The sequence below is a fragment of the Drosophila simulans genome, chromosome X (genome assembly GCF_016746395.2).
Source record: "Drosophila simulans strain w501 chromosome X, Prin_Dsim_3.1, whole genome shotgun sequence".
Lineage (NCBI taxonomy): Eukaryota > Metazoa > Arthropoda > Insecta > Diptera > Drosophilidae > Drosophila > Drosophila simulans.
In genome coordinates this window covers 4,772,220-4,789,074 of record NC_052525.2, presented here as the reverse complement: position 1 = coordinate 4,789,074, position 16,855 = coordinate 4,772,220, and the positions used below count along the sequence as shown (strand labels likewise).

The 16,855-nt window shown below is 43.1% G+C and overlaps 3 protein-coding genes across 10 annotated transcripts in view; all 3 read right to left on the bottom strand.

Moving 5' to 3' along the window:
- Window positions 1–16,855, bottom strand: part of LOC6739981 (neurobeachin) — a 159,779-nt gene that overhangs the window by 118,384 nt on the left and 24,540 nt on the right. The gene's annotated exons all lie outside the window — the stretch shown is intronic.
- On the bottom strand, window positions 516–1,620 carry LOC27207149 (proteasomal ubiquitin receptor ADRM1 homolog). Its single transcript, XM_016182880.3, has one exon. It carries the CDS (start codon window positions 1,548–1,550, stop codon window positions 573–575), a length of 978 nt encoding a protein of 325 aa, XP_016038129.1. The 5' UTR covers window positions 1,551–1,620; the 3' UTR covers window positions 516–572.
- On the bottom strand, window positions 3,687–14,899 carry LOC6725147 (U3 small nucleolar RNA-associated protein 15 homolog). Its single transcript, XM_002106137.4, has 2 exons — window positions 11,937–14,899; window positions 3,687–11,881 (listed from the first exon to the last, which is right to left on the bottom strand). The coding sequence occupies exons 1-2, from the start codon at window positions 12,027–12,029 to the stop codon at window positions 10,463–10,465; spliced, it is 1,512 nt and encodes a 503-aa protein (XP_002106173.1). The 5' UTR covers window positions 12,030–14,899; the 3' UTR covers window positions 3,687–10,462.

Genomic DNA, 16,855 nt, shown 5'->3' with positions numbered 1-16,855 from the left:
CATTAAAACAACGTGGAAAAAGTTTTTGGCAAGCATGGGCCGAAGGAGCAGAGGGTTGGTGGCAGGACGGCATAGGACAGGACAGGCGCCATACAAATGAGGCAAAGAAAACTGCTGTCGCAGGACCGAGGACTCTTAAACTGGCAAAGAAGTGAAACACTGGAACCCCACAGCCACACTAACCCGATCCTAAGTACTCCCCATAGTTTACAACTATTTTCTTATTTGAGAAATTTCCTTCTTTTGTTTTCATCGCTGCCTTGCTTCTTTTTCTGTGTATTTTATATCAATTTTTAGTGTTCCCCTATTCATTTTTTTTTCTTTTTTTTTTTGCTACTTTTTTCCTGGGCACAAGCACACTTTTATCCGCTTGGTCTTTGTCTGGAGTTGTGCAAGTTGTCGTCTAACTTATGGCATCTCATTTATCTTCGTAACTCGAGAAGACGAAGCAACGGCCCAGGAATCAAGCAGTTATTGCATTTTGTACGCCCTTCCTCTATTTATTTACTCATCAGTACTGTGCGCCATATTTATTTATTCATATTTTGACATATTTACGAGAACCTTTCGGTTCAATCGGTTGGCCCACCATAATCCCTATTGGTTCGTTCCAGTTCACGTAGAAAACGGTCAACATCCCCAACTTGAGCGGCATCCAAGGCCTCGCGATTGTCACCATTCTTCAACAGAGGCTCCAGGCTCTTTCTGAGGAGACCAGAATGCAGTCCTAAGGAAAAATAGGACAAGGACTCGTAGAATTGCGGCGAACGCAGATGCTCGAGTATGTCTTGCTGCTCATCCATCGCCTCATGATCCTTGGGCAATTGGGCCATCAGTTTTTTACGTCTCAATGGGCAACTTAGAAGTTTATCCACTGCTTCGCCGCCATGTTGGCGTAAAACAGTTGCCAAGTCAAATGAATGTATACCTGGATCTGAAGTATTTGTATCTGTATCTGTATCTGAATCTGAATCGGGATCGGCTAATGCCGAGGGCTGTTCTTCGATCACCATATCAGTTTGCCAATGATTCGACATCTGGTTAGCTGGTAGCCAAGTTGCTTGCGTTTCGATCAGCATATCTTCCAGAACTTGAGGATTCTCACTGCCACCGAAACCGCGGTGCGGTTGTGCCTTGTGATCCACATCCGTATCCATATCTCCCTCGGCCGCCGCAATCTCATCCCTTTGGCGTTCACCACTGGCAATCAGTTCGTTGACCCGCTGACAAAATAATGCATCCCCGTCCGCCTGCAGCTCCTGCATCCAGAAGAAGTAACGCTGCGGCGATCGTGTGTACTTGAGGACATACACCCGACCTGTTTTGCACTGTTCAATGCGACGGAACTCGAGAACGCCCGGCGTGGCGACAATATCCAGCTCAACGGACCCGGATCGCCGATCCATCCAATGGATGTGCAGCTGGTTATCAGCGGCGGATCGGCGCACAAAGAGCAGGCCTTTGCGGTCATCGGGCTCGACAATCTTGCCTAGAAGGACCATGCGGCCGGCCTTGTACTCGACCAAATTGTGTGCATTCGATTGGGCCATGTGGAGACTGGAAATTTACGAGTTATTACCAGTGGGTTGACTTGTATGAATAGTTAAAGCACAAATTTCACAGCCAGCTATATTAATTTTATTCACTCATTTCAAAACGATTGCTTTGTTTTTTTCTGTGCCAGCAGCACAACATCCTAGTTTAGTAAACACATTAAATGCACATCGAAGGCAATAGAGGTAGTGTTTAAAAACGAAAAGCGGAATGAACGAATTATACTCGTGTGGGTCACACACATCGCCTCATTTATGGGCTACTTCAGCGTGAGCCGTTTGGCTGTCTGTCCAGTCCAGCCGGGGCGGCAATTGACCTTTAATTGCACACTTAAAAGCACATAAAAACGTGGCTGGATGGCCAGGATGCACGAGGCAAGAAGTTCAAGGAGCAGACAGGAAAATCGCCGGTGCCCGGAGGTCCTTGGTCAACAGAGGCGTAGTAAGCGCTGTAAGCTTAGCCAGGAGGCAATTAAAATTAAAGCGATGACTTATATATGGCTTAACGGACAGCGAATAACGTGGCACTCAACTACACTGGAGCATCTGGCTCCTGCCTTCTACATACATCGCAATTTGATGGCAACTATAGATATTGTTAATGATGCATTATCCCATTATTGCCTTCCTAAAGACCAGAACGTGTGTGCTTTTTTTTAATTGAAGAGGGCTACTGTGCCGAACGCAAAAGTATCAATACGTATTCGTTTTCCAAAAGGATGACACATTGCGAAAGTTGTCAAACTCTATTCGGTTTGGCCACATTTTAATTGATCCAAATCATCTTAGATGTATTTGAAATATTTTCGTTTAATTTAATTGGATTAGAGTCAATATGATTGGCATGATTTGTTTTCATTCAATTAAAGTTGATTCGATTGGGTGTCTGTCTGTGCAGTGCGATGTCATGTCTTCATGATGAATTATTCAAGCAGATTGAATTGAAAACGAAAGCACGATGTAGACACATCTTTTAGTTACCTAACAATTTTACACTTTGCCCAGCAAGCAGCTGCAAAACCAACACGCCTTGATTTCTTTTCAATGGACTCCCGCACACACTGATATATATAAATATATATATCTATATGTACGAGGATATATATTCGATTTAATGACAGGACTCCTGCAGCTTTCGTCGCTCTCTGTTCGAAAGCAATTACAATTTAAGTATTTAATTAGGGAATTACGTGAGCAAACACCCGGCCACCCAGCCAGCCGCCCACACACACGGCGAGGTCAAATAAATGGAAACGAAAAAGAAACCGTGTATGAAATAAAATAAAATGAAATAAAAATAAAAGGAGCGTAACGAAGTTGCCCCAATTGTGGGTGGTGCTTGTCCACCTGCCCACCTGCCACGCCTCCCCATAAATGCCAATAAAAATGAAGCCAATTGCTGTTGCCGCAACAAAATAAGAATGAAAAAAAAATGAAAAGAACAAGAAGCATTTGAGGCAACTACAAAACAATTTGTAGTTTACGCTTTACGCGTTCTCTACAGTTCGTCCGTAACGAAAGCACAAGCTGAGACCCCGAGAAATAAAAAAAAAAAAAAAAAAAGAAGGGCTAGGAAAAATGCGGAGAAAGCTGAGGAAGAAAGCCTGGGGAAAACTGAGGGAAATGTGAAGACGCTGGCGACGGACGCAAAGGATAAGCGTGTCCTGGCATCCGACTGACTTAACCCACGTAGCCGTAGTCGTTGACACCCGCAGCCAAGCAAATAGTAAATAAAATCAAGAACTATAAAAAAAAAACGTAAATAGAAAAAGAAAACAAAAAATGAGACTATCTAGTATGGCAACTGGAATGTGCCAAGGTTGTCTTAAGAAAAAAAACTATTTGATTGAAGCACTTCAAAGGAAAGTTATCTACTGCATAAACATTAAAATGTTCCAGTGCTGATGTAACTTGTATTCCACAAAGAAACATTGCGGGCATTCTGGGAGTACACCACGGCGTATACGTCATGCTCTAAACGCACAAAAATTACGAGCGTTGTGTTGACAAATACCTTAACTTCAGTTAGCAACCCAACCACACACACCAACATTTTTCGCAACACCCCTTGGCAATTTTCCTTCATTTTCAGTTTCATTTTTATGGCTACGTTTTGCTTTTCCCATGCTTCGAATTTTGTTCCTTTTTCTCACATTTTTTTTTTTATTATTTTTTTTTTTTTTATTTTGCGGGTATCAATAAATTGACGTCGACCAAAGCTAACAAACGAAGAGGGGGATGGGAAAGTGGGCGGTAACAGGTAAACAAACATGTCTATATATAATGTAAAGATGTGCCACATAAGGTTCATATATGTACATATTTTTGTGTATAAATGGATGTGTGTGGGCGACAGTGGTAAATGAAATGATCGCCTTTTTGACTTTCAACCATAAGCATGGAGATATATGCACATATGTATGTATATTCGCTTTTCGCCTCAATTTATGCTCTGCAAATATGTGCGAAGTTGCGTTTTTCGCCATTATTTGCCCTGCATTAATAATTTGTTGGTCGTAAATATTATATGACACGAAATAATCATTTCGCAGCATCTCAACGGGCAGCAATTTAAGATTTGGGCTTAAAAAAAATGGTGATGAAAAGCCTGCGAATTACACGGCGAATGCAGACATGTTAATTTGTTAATAAAGCAAATATGAAGTGATGCAATTCAAGTGCTATATGAATACTTTAAGCATCTAGGACCATGAAAAGAACATACCCATAACTTAATTAGCATTTACAACTGACTTAGTCCTGGGCATTCGATTTTAATCAAGGAAATACTTTCGGCAGCAATTGACTGCTTTAAATGCAGTTTAACAATTGCTTAAATGCCAAACATTTCGATAGACGAGGCACTTGGAGACCTTCGAGAGCCATGAATTATTGACTTGGCTTAATTGAATGATTTCATTGCATTTCGGGCCAATGAAGATGAATATGAAATGAGTTAATTAATTGAAATTTGTCAAGCCAACGGACAACGGGGTTCAATGAACCCTACAAAAAAAAAAAAAACCAAGAGCCCGTGCCATTCGCCATTTGGTTTCACCTTCGTTGCTTTTTGTTGCTTGTCGTTAGCCAGTTGCGTCATTAATTCATAAGCATGAACTTCATTTGCTGTTTTTCGCTTCTTGTTCTGCTTGTATGTAATGATCCTTGTGTGTGTTTAGTGTCAGTCAGGCCAATTAAACGAGCGAAACGAGGAGTCAACTTGAAATTAACACACACGCACGCAAGTTTATGAATCTCAAAAATGTGCCTCGTTGCCCCAAACTAATTTCACTCACACCAACACGCACACACACACCCACAGTCACGCCACAGGAGTTAGTCCTTTCCGTTGTTCCTGTTGCTGGTTTTCTCACAAAAGGAGCCAACAAAAAACACACACAGCCAGACAGTTTCAGTCCCTTTAAATCGAGTCGAAGTCGTGAGATACTCTTTATATATTAAATTACTAAACTTAAATTAACTATTAGCTTAGCTAAAATGATTAAAGATATACATTTTGCACAATAGAAATTTTATTAACTCAAATTTTAAGCAAGCGCATACTCCATAGTCAATTTTATCTGGTGATTATCTTTTCAACTTTTGCAAGTTTCCATCCCATCATTAGTTATAAATTTTCTGCGCCATCATCGTTCTAAAAACGAACCATTTGGTGGCCAGGAAATCCTAGAATCCCCTCAAATTGAAAGTGTATCTCCATGCTTTTTCCGTTTATCCTGCAACCCGTTGGCTGGGTGGCAAAAAAAAAAAAAAAAAGAAAGGTAAAGGGGAAAAATCTCCACATCAGGGCTTCCTTTTTCCCGCCCGCAACACACGCACACACAGAAACACACACACAGACACACACCCATGATTGGCGGCAGGTTTTGTTAATTTACGTATTTTTTGGTCTCGCTTCTCTTGCCCCTTTATTTTTGCTGTTTTCCCTGGCACTTTACCGCCTTCCGTTGCTCTTTAGCCTGGAGTGCGTGTTAGATAAACTGACAGGTGGGGAAACTCGGCAAAATGTGCGGGGGGTGGAGGGAAATCGGCCAAGAGGGGCGGTAGAAAGGGGCGGAAGGAAACTGCAGGATATGCCGCAAGGGCAAGCGGATGTGTTGCCGCTTTTCCACTAAACCAAACCATCTGCCACCTTCAAATCCGACCTCTGCCTTAGCCCTCTATTTTCCTTAACCCTTTGACGGCGGCGAGTCATGGTAAGTATGGGCGTGACAGCCGCCCTAAATGCCAACAACAAGGACACACAACAAAACATCAGCATCCAGCAGCGTGGGCGGCATTTTTGTGGTTTTTGTGTGCTTCCTTTGCTTTGCCAAAAATATATGTATGTACTATACACAACACAAACATTTTGCATATACACATAGATATATGTATATATATGTACATATATATAATTTAATTCGTACATAAAGCTTGGCCGGTTTGTCTTGCCATTATTTCAACTTTCAAGTGGCGGCTGGCAATGCAAAAAGCGCAACCAGAGCCACAACACAACTTTTGCAGCTGCAAAACGATTAAAGAGAGCAGAGGAAACAACTCGCTTGATACCCTCTGTTTAAAAACAGCAAACACATGCACTTCACAACTATGTTTAAGGTATTTAACTACCCCAGAGACTTAACCTTTGTAGGAATATTTTATACTTTAAGTATGAATATGAAGAAACAAAAATGGAATAACCATTCACATACCCTGTGCAAGCTACACTCGTGGCATAAACAATGGTGGACATTTAATAAACATCATTTAATTACAGCTAAAGCGAGCTGAAACAGGAGCTCTGCAGGGATAACCGAAGGACCCTTGGTAATTTGTATAATTTTTTTTTTTTTTTAATTATCCTCAGATTTTTCGCCCCTTTTTCCACCGCCCCCTTGCTGGTGATTTAGTTACACAGAGAGAAATCGCCGCGGGTGCAGCTTAGCTTAGCAGATGGTCCGAGGGTTGGGTTGTTACCACAACAATCGTGTCACAGATTAAAGTTGTGATAAATAGGGAAAGCGACTAAGAAGACGCAACTGGGAGAGCATAAACGTGGGGGTTGAAAAGCGAGTGTTTACCTGGCGATAGCAAAAGGGCATTAACGCCAAAATGCTGCAGGAAAATGCGAAAAATATCGGTTAACCGACGGATAGCCTTTAGAGGATCAAAAGGAAGGGAGAGTACAACCAACTCTTAAACAATTGTGTGTGCTTATGCATAACTCGACACACTTATTGTTAAAGTAAATAACAAGAAAAAATGCGAGTTAATTAACTACAGGAAAATCATAAATATAAACACAATCTTAGATAATTCTTTAAATGGCCAGAGTTTTCCGCATGTAAGCCATATCTGCACATTGCATCCGTCGAAGAGTAGGAGCAAGTGACCAACCAAATGACCAACAAAATGGGAAACTCGTCGCCAAAGTCAAGATCTCTGGCCTGGTCATAAATTGCGCACAAAGTGCCCATATAAATCAAGTGCAAAGCGCTTCGACTCGGCTTCACCTTCTTCGAATGGAAGGGAAAATAATAATAATAATGAATTTATGGTCGGGATTTCAAGGTTCCGCTTCCTGGGTGCAGTGCAGCAAACAAGTTCCGGCCACCATTAAATAACATTTAAAATGTCAAAGCAAGAGTGCACACAGCACCCAATGGCAGAATGGAGTCCGGCGAATTGAGAATCTCGAGCAGTATCATCTCAACTTATTTTGAAAAGAAATTGAATGGAAGATGCTGAAAGACTGTTGGCTGGGCGACCAAAGAAGATGCATCGGCAAAGGGAAGGCGGACCAACAAAGCCGTAAATCTCAAAGCCAAAGCAGATGCGATTCTGGCCGCAAAAACAACAAACAGAACGCGAAAGCAATTTAGATGCATTGCATATGCAGCTAGGATGCGGATATGGTTTACAAATGGGCGGATCAGTGGCGAGCTCACTGGGTGTTTTTTTGGGTAAAAAGGGGGCTGGCTCCCCACTGTCCCAGCATCCAAGCATCCAGCTCACAATGCATAACCATAACCGATGGCGAAAAACAAGGCTGACAAGGCGCACTCGCTCTAGTTGCAATTACAAGGACGCGACAACGTCGAATCAGGTTGCCTATCCACCGAAAAATGGATAGTGAAAAGGTTTCGTTTTGCACGGCTGGTGTACTGCACCAAAAAAATAAAAAATGCGAAATGTTTTAGTCATTTAAATCAATGTAAGATTTAACATTAGCATGAATTTCGTACGTTGGAATAACTAATTAACTAACTAGATTAACTAATATGATGGTGTGAAGCTTTGCACTGATATTTCTCGCTGTGCACTTGGGCTCCTTCAGCAGCCAAGATAAATATTCAATTAAAGAATGCGTAACGAAGGCATGTACTTTTACCCCGGCAAGATGAATCGACTCGCGGAGCGAGCGACGAATTGCTCGAGAAGATTGCAGCAGATTGCAAACGACGCCTGCCACCGACTTTTCTAACTCCCCCATGGAATCCTGGCTTGGCGGCACCACCCACTTTCCATTTTCCACCCAAGCGTGTCAGTCACGGTATTTGTGTTCACTGCATCTCTGCCTGCACGAGGACGTCGTCACAAAGGAACAAAATGGCTGACATTGTTAAACTCAAAGTACAGCATAGCTGTATATAATAAAAATAATATTAGGGAGTGTAGGAAACGTGAAAACCGTAGCAGACAATATAATAATAATAATAGTAATGCAAAAGGGAAGGGAAACTATGTTTATAACCTGAGCTACGCGACAACCCACGCCAGTCATTCTTTCATCCGAAGTGGTGAAACTTTACATTCAAGTAGTGAAGTAACGAAATATTAAACCAATAACATGATTAAATCACAGCGTAAGGATGTTTCATACTTCTCACAAAATATTTCCAGTGTGCCCACTTTTCACAAGAGTGTGACAAAAGGCGGATGGATGCAAGCGAAATAGGAATCGCGAGGTAAAATGAAAATAAGTCGGGAAAGGAAGTGGAAGCTTGAATTCAGGACGAAGAAATATGCATTCCAGCTGCTTGTGCTGTGCAGAGTCCTTTTGGTAGATTCCTTCAAGGATACCAGCATCAGTCAGCCAGTCAGCCAGTCGCGCATTTCGTCATTCATTCGGACTCGCATTCACTCGCTCAGTCAGCCGCTCATTCATTCATTCAGTCATTGCTGCAACGACGAGAGCCCTTTTGCTTGACTGCGCCACTTTCGGTCGCTCATTTTGGGTTGACTTGACTAATGTTCGTCGCTGAACCTTGAGCACCCGCCCACACAGAGACAGAGACTGAGGAAAAGCGGACAAGCACAAATACAAATATAGTACACTCGTTGGAACCGTCATCGACTTGTCAACATTCTGACTGACTGACGCACTCGCACACACACACACACACACACACACACACACACACACACACACACACACACTTGCCAGGAGAAAGGGACATGGGGAAAGCAAAGGAAAGTGGGACTTTGAAAACTAAGTAGATGAAAAGCCGTCTAATGCCTGCGCCCGAAATGAGAAGCCCAATGCAGTCGAAAAGCGATTTGCTCGTACCCTAACTTATTTTGCTTAAACTATCGATTTTCACGAGTTACTCCTACTTATCGAAATAATTATCGATTTTTATTGGACTTTAAGTATCGTTCCAAATTAACAGTATCCATTATTAACATAAATAAGTGGCCCTCTGCTCTGTAATATTTTAAGATATGAAAATGATCAATTAAAACCAAGCTGTCACGTATACGCAATGTGGGCAATGTTAATAATGGCTGAAAGTGTAATCTGGCCTACGTGACGTATTAGCTATTTACGTGACCTTAAAAATACGCAATCACAAAGTACTTAACCGCTAACATAACACAAAACTTATTTTCACCGGAAAGTATTTGTGCCCTACGGCTGGGAAAGGGTATTTGTATAAGCCTTCGTAACGAAGATGCGGGCAGAAAAAGATGGCGGATGGATGCATTTTCAAAGCGTGTATATGTCAAGTGCTTAATGCGCCTCGCACAGACACACCTTCGTTCTGTATGGTTGTGTGTGTGTGTGAGGGGTGTGTTTTTAGTGCGCCTTTTTGTTATATAATAGAAAATCCTTAATAACATTTTCTTTACAATTGTGCGAGAAGTTGAGGAAAATACGAAGAGGGAGCGATTTGCACTAGGCACACACAAATCTCTTTACGAGGCTCCTCCCGTTTGGTTTTTGCCCACTACACCCCCAGCAGAGAATCCTCCTCCAGCCCTTGAGTCGCCATCGTCACTCGCTCGTAAACATTTCACGCTTTGCCGAGCAATAAGTTCCTTCTCTTTTCAATTTTTCCTTCCGCTTTTCCTCCAAATTTTGCCCCTTTTTTTTGGCATTTTCTTCCCCCCTACTTGTTTTTCTGTTTGTTCAGTCAGTTTGCCGTATTTGTTTTTGGCAGCTCGAAACTGCTGGATCCTAAATCCAGAATCCTGGATTCTATATATCCTGCTGGCCCTCTGTGACTTCATCATCATCCAACATCGTCAGGTGGTCTTCAACATTTTGCGGCGAAAAAGGGGTGTGGTGGCGCAGCACACACACAAGCTCAGGAGACTGAAAAGCCAAATTCCTTTGGCCAATGTAGAAGACGAGGCTAGGAAGCTGAATGCTTAACCGCATTTCTATAACCGGAACCAGGATGTTGCTAACTTGGTTATGGCGGCGCCGCATGTTTGGGATTAGGGCACGAAATGGGATTTCGCCTCAAATGCAGAAGTTGCCTTTGCATGTGCATTCGAACTGATCCCCAAGACAATAAACAAACACTTCCCAAAGGCCAATGAAACATGCATTTGTTCAGCAATTGTTAATATTCATTAGGTGCAAGTGAGTGTAAATATTAGATTCGATTAGCTGACCTCTATCTGATTTGCAATGCATGCATATGCATATGCAGAGCACCCTTCAAACGCATCAGGTCGGCGGTAAGCCTCACCTCCTCCTGCATTGCAAGTGACAATCGTTGCAAGGCTTCCATCAGCTTATCGCTGTAGCCCACCAAGTGCTGCTCTAAGACATCCAAGATCCTGCTGGCGGCCATCAACAGCGGGCGCACGAATCGCATCTCGCCCAAGTGGTTGCAAATGAAGTCGATGAATCGGACAAGCTCTGCCTCACGACGACCCGTGAGGGCTTTTTCCAGTGATCCACGGTGCAGTAGGTCCGTGATGACAGCCACAACGAGCTCCGGCTGGTTTTCCATCTTCTGCGCATGCATCACCTCGTCCAAAGCCTCCTTGCAGTTAAACGGGAGGAAGTGCACATCGTAGGATATCAATTTGGGCTCCTGGACGCGGTCCTTGATTATGGGATCACCCTCTTGGGTGTTGTTCGTGGGTTTTCTACTCGTGAAGTTATTTCGAGCGAGATCCTCACGAATCTTTTCCAAATCACTGGGCTTGCTGTCTGCCGTCATGCGACGAATGGAGACTTGGCCATCGACCATCCCAGCCACAACTGCCTTATCGCCGTCAGCGACAGCCAGGCTGCGCACCGCATTGGGATAGGTCAACGTGTGCACTGTTCTGTAGGTGCTCATATCGTAGATTTTCACCTTCCCATCGAGCCCGCCAGAGAGCAATCTCCTGCCATCGGATCCCAGTCGCAGACAAGTTATTGTTTTGTGATGCTGCGACATCATGGTGAACAGACGGCAGCCGTTGATGAGATCCCATAAGCGCACCTGGTTGCCGCCGGCGCTGACGAAAATGGAACCGTTCGGAAGGAACAACATGGACTCCACAGGCGCTCCGTGATCCACGGTGCGCTGCACCGCCTTTTTCGCTCTCGTATCGTACAGATTGATCTTGCCATCGTAGCCGCCGGAGACGAAGACATGCCCCGCCTGCGGATGCATGGCGCCAGCACGAACGTAGTCGGTGTGCGTGTCCTTGTACGTTTGCACCACCTTGCCGTTCGCCAAGTCCCGCAGACGAACCACCTTGTCGTCTCCAAAACTGGCTAGCTGCAGCTTGTCCGCCGTAAAGAAGGTGCGGTGTACTGGTGCCGTGTGCCCCTTGAACAAACGCATGATGTTGCGAGTGCTGTCGAATAGCTTGACGTGGCCTTCCTCGTCGCCGGCGGCCAGGAATTGACCATCCTGCCGGAAGGTGGCTCCGTATGCGGTCTTTTTGAATCGGGACAGGTTCCTTACCAAAAGCTTTGTCACCAGATTGTAGATCTGAACGCGCTCCGAACAGGTCACAGCAAAGTTGTCAGGATCGCTGGGACTGAAGTCCAAATAATCGATGGCGTTGTGCTCCTTGAGTAGTTCTGGTTTCTGTGGATTGCCGAAGGGTAACAATGATCTGGTTGCCGTGTCCTATACAACTCACCGCCAGTCGGCCCCAGTACACCGAATCCGGCGTTTCCACCTGGGCTCGCTGTTGAAGACGCCGCTTGTTCAGTGGAAGTTTGTAGTTCTGCATCCTGTCTGTGTGTTTCTACTACCAAATCTAGCAAATCTAGCAAATCTAGCAAATCGCGCACGTGTTTCATGGAAAAAAGTGTGACCAGCGGAAAAAGTTGGTTTTTAGCCAAATCCGCGTGCTTTTAATAGCCGTTTTCCCGACAGTTTGTTATCGTGGCAGGTGCCTCTGTTATTGTGCACACTTAACTCATGTTTGTAAACAAACATTTGTAAACAAACATGTGCGTCGCCAAAAAAAAAAAGGGGAAACACTTACGAGCTTGCGGACTAATCTATTGTATTTAACAAGAAAGCTGTATTAAACATTTAGCGTATTTCCAATGGTAATGGAGTGGAACCAAGAATATGAATGCATATTTCAACAGATAAATAAGTTCAATTTACATACATGAATATTTATGCCAGCAATTTCAAATCCACGGTGAAATTTATTGATTGTCTGGCCCTAATGTTCGTTTTTCCAACTAGATAAATCAAACTGGAATCCCTTGTCATTGTTCAACGTCATTAGGCGATAAATTGACCTTCACGCATGGCTGATGGGGATTGGAATTGGAATTGGAATGGGGATGGGTATGGGGATTTTAGGGTTTTTGTGGTGGGTGGTGCAAGACAAGCCGTATAGGCGTTGATTGCCAACCACATGAGCCGGGGCCACTTGTCCAAATGCCAAGGAAAGCAAAAGGGGGCGGCGCTCCTCGAGGAGCAGTGAAGGTGCCAAAAGGGGGCGGAGTTGGGGAACGAGGAAACGAAGGAGCGAGGGATGTGGTGATGAAACCAGAGATGAGCGAACGAAGCCAACTTATGAAGACTCTAGCGTGTGCCACAAGCTTTGGACGGATGTGCGGCACGAAGGCAATATGTTTTCAGTGCAGCATCACGATATATGAGAAACCACAGCTACAGTGCGGGAATAAATGATGGTTCGTAAAATTTCTAAAAGAAATCTCTTTTATTTGACATTTTTTCTTATTCTTAAGGCATGCAATGTGTCCTTGGCATTATTATTAATTCAGCCCAGTGTGGAACATATTTAAAACATACTTTTCAGCATACCTTTCTTTGAAGTCAAAAATATTCATTTTCTATTTACCAACATTTATTCTCAGTGCTCAAAACCGCATCCACATCCTTAACCGTAAAGCTGTCGCCTTCGTCGTTGTCGGCTTCATGTCTCGTACAACACGCAATGTGTAATAGTTATTTGATAATCTACCTGTTATTGACCTCATTTTTATGTGTGTGTGTGTGTGAGCGGCAGGAGTATGTGTTTGAGTGCCTGATGTTGGTATTTGTATTTGTACTCGTATATGTGCAGGCGAGCTAGATGGCAAACACACACAGCATACAGTACACGAACACACAGGCACACGAGTGTGAAACGACATGATATTGGCGTGTAAATTATGTTTTGCTTGTATGTTATCCTCTGCCAATTCCCCCCACATCGACAATTCCAAGTTGCAGTTGAATGTAAAAATCTAGAGAAGCATTTTCTCGAGGAAATTGACATTTTTCTTGCTGGCACAAGGTTAAGACACCCCGACGAAATGGAACATGGTGAATGCCAACGATATGTCAAAGATGAAAGATAGTTGTTAGGCGTTCGAGAAATGGTTTAAAATGGTTATTGGATCAAAAGTGTTGCAAATCCTCTTGAATAACAATCACTTTTACAACACTTTTTACACTATTTGATACACTTTCAAACAGTTTCTGGTGCATAAGGACTAAACAAATACCGTTCTACTACTTGAATGAAAATCTATTTTGCAACACTTATGGATAACAATTCCATAATTTATCAGGCACACACACATACAAATGGACCCATTTCAATGGCCTCAAATTGCTAGGACAAAAAAAGCTCGCAAAAAAAAACCAAAGAAAAAACATTAGTGAAGGCCTGCGTGACACATTGTGAGCTCGATATGCATGTGTATATATACATAAATACATATATAAATATATATATGTGTGTGTGGGTGAAATGAGTAGTGTGGGCGGCTTTTGTTCTGAACTACGCTCAATTGCAACAATTACAGCAACAATGCTGCCCGTGAGCCCATTTACAGCAATTCGAGGTGTCTGTGTTAGGGAGTGTGTCTGTGAACAATGGTTTTACACACACACACACACCCACCCACACAGGCATAGCAACCCACACACTCGCAGTGCCATTCAGTGTGCGTGTTCAATGGCAAACACAATGCTCGAAAGGAGGGCAAAGTTCCAGCGCAAATTGCATGCGATGAGAATGTGCAACAGCCGTGTCCGACCACGCCCCTGCCCACTTGCGCCCTCCTTTCTTATTTCTCCTTTTTTGTTTTTTACACCTTGCCACCCCTTGCCCACACCCCACATGTGTTTCCTTAAAAACTGCTCGCTACAAATGACTAATTTCACTTTTTCCCGTAGCCAAGTATGTGTGTGTGTGTGAGTGTTACCTTTTTGTGTTTCCTTGCTCTTGTTGCGAATTTCATTTCGTTACACTTTCTCCACCTCCTGTAACCTGCCAGTATTGTTTAACACATTGCCACTCGAAATTCTTTCATACTGATTGCTGTAGACGTTAAAAAGTATACAAGGATACAGCTACAAGCAAAGACAGCGAATACAAATTATCCCAGCTACTTACAGTTTATTAAGAGTGTAATTTGTATTACAAACTATGCGCATAATCTTAATGAAAGAGCATCCTTTTAAAATACAAAAAAATAAGCTTGAATGCATATTGCCCATTTAAATTTCATCCGCCTTTTATTCAATCAACCAATAAAATTGCCCACCGCAGAAACAATGCCCTCCCCAACCCAATAAAATAAAGTCGTGTCAAGGCCTGAGGATAAATTGGAGCTGCCAGTGTTCGTAAATGCAGTTGCCATCGTAGCTCATTCCAAAGGACTTACCTAAAAATAGAAGAGGGAGAGAAGCAAACATTAGTTTTATGCACGTTTTATTGGTTCAGGCTTATAAAGACTTAAGTATTTGGCTTGTGAATATGGGCGGATTAAAAGAGAAATGCAGACAATTAGTTGTTTTATTTAAGCTGTGTTTTAAACGTCTAGCTCCTATGCTTCACCTTTACATTAAAAGTTAAAATACCTAACAGACTTGATGTAACTTTTACAATGCAGGCAATCCGATAAGTCAGTTTTCGATTAAGGCTCAGCCTCGGCTCAGAACTACTTCATTGGAAAAACCACTCGTCTATCTTGTTCACTAATCTTCTTAACTGGCCCCAAAGGCAACCAAATTTTAAATATTTTACCATCGAATTTCCGTCCCAGATTTCTCGCTTGCTCTCTTAATCGAGCACATAATGCAGTTAAAAGAAGAACGAGAATAAAAAATATATGTATATATATATAGATAAAATTGGAAACTTTGGCCAACACTTAATCCAGAACGAAATCCCTACAAATTGTTGGTTCAAAGCTGCAGCAGCTGAATAAACTCTCTCGTTCTGGTGGCTAAAATAAAAATGTGAAAAATTTAACGAGAATATTTTCCCTCGACTTTTCGCCCGCCTCGCTTCCTGTCCCTATCTTCGCTTCCTGCATTGCTTTGGATTTTTTCATAAAGTTTGTGCATTTTGTATGTATATGCAAGCGAGTTAGCTGGCGATCCGAAAGGGACTAACCCGTTCTCAACCCCCTGCGATGCCCCTCCCTGCCGCACTTCCTTCCGCAGCAAGGTTTGGGAAGCACTGTACGCATAGCTAACTAACCACAAAGCGCAAATAGAACTTTCTCTCTGCTCCACAAACGGTTGGCGCTATCCAGGACAAAGCGGAAGGGGTGAGGTGGCGGGTTGTTTCGCCTTTTGCACAATTGAAGGGGTTAAAGGGGGTGGGGTCACATTTGAGTGCAAATCAAAGTTTTGTTTTTGACCGAGCCCAGGAGCCGATGCCTCTTCAAGTTCCTTTCGTCCAGGCCAAACTGCATGCCATAACTTTTGTCATATGCATGGTTGCATGCAAAGTGGGTAGTACACTGAAAGAATGCAAGTACTTAGTCGTTGATGGGGAAAGTTACCAAAAGCTGGTGTCTCAGCGGGCTCAACATAGTTATGTACCCACACATTTAATTGTTTATTAAGTTTATTATAACATTACTCATGTGTAATTATCATTTCTTTTACCCATGGATTTTATACCACTTTCGAGCATGGTTTTCTATTCTTTTTTTTCGAGTGCATTGTGAGATCCGCAGTTAGTTTACAACATCCGTTTCTGGGATTGCTGCGGCTGTTATTGCCCCAGCGCCTTTAGCAATCGCAACCCCTCCTTCCAACCTTCTCCACGCCCATGGACCGCCCACTTTTTTCGCCCATCTCCCCTCGAATTCGGAATGTTCAATATAACCACGCTCCACAAGCAATTGCCATGCTGCTGCAGGGCTTCAAATGAGTTGGCAAGATGGTGGAAAGTTGGCAATGGAAATGGGCGTGTGTTTTGGTTTGGTTTGGCTTGGATTCGGTTCGGTTCGGTTCGGTTTGGTTTGGTTTGGCTTGGTTCGGCTCGATTTGAGAGTAGCGCAGTACCAGCATGAATGAATTGAGTCGCCTTCCATGCAAACATATTTTCAATTACAGAGCTACAACTTTTTTTTTGGTTCACTTCTCGTTGCATAACAATAAACGCAGACACATACACATGCACGCACGCACAGAAAAGTTGGACAACAAAAGTTAGCCTCAGAGCTTCATATGGAGTCACTCAATTAGCCAAACGTGCACGTAAATGTGGATGCAGCAAGTGGGAGTATAAGGGATTATACATATACATATATATTGGTCAGTTGGCTGGGGATGTTGGTGCTT

Coding starts and splice junctions, on each gene's coding strand:
- LOC27207149 (XM_016182880.3), bottom strand. CDS start 1,550: ATGGCCCAATCGAATGCACACAATTTGGTCGAGTACAAGGCCGGCCGC.
- LOC6725147 (XM_002106137.4), bottom strand. CDS start 12,029: ATGCAGAACTACAAACTTCCACTGAACAAGCGGCGTCTTCAACAGCGA. Junction 11,882..11,936: donor TGTACTGGGGCCGACTGGCG/GTGAGTTGTATA, acceptor GGCAATCCACAG/AAACCAGAACTACTCAAGGA.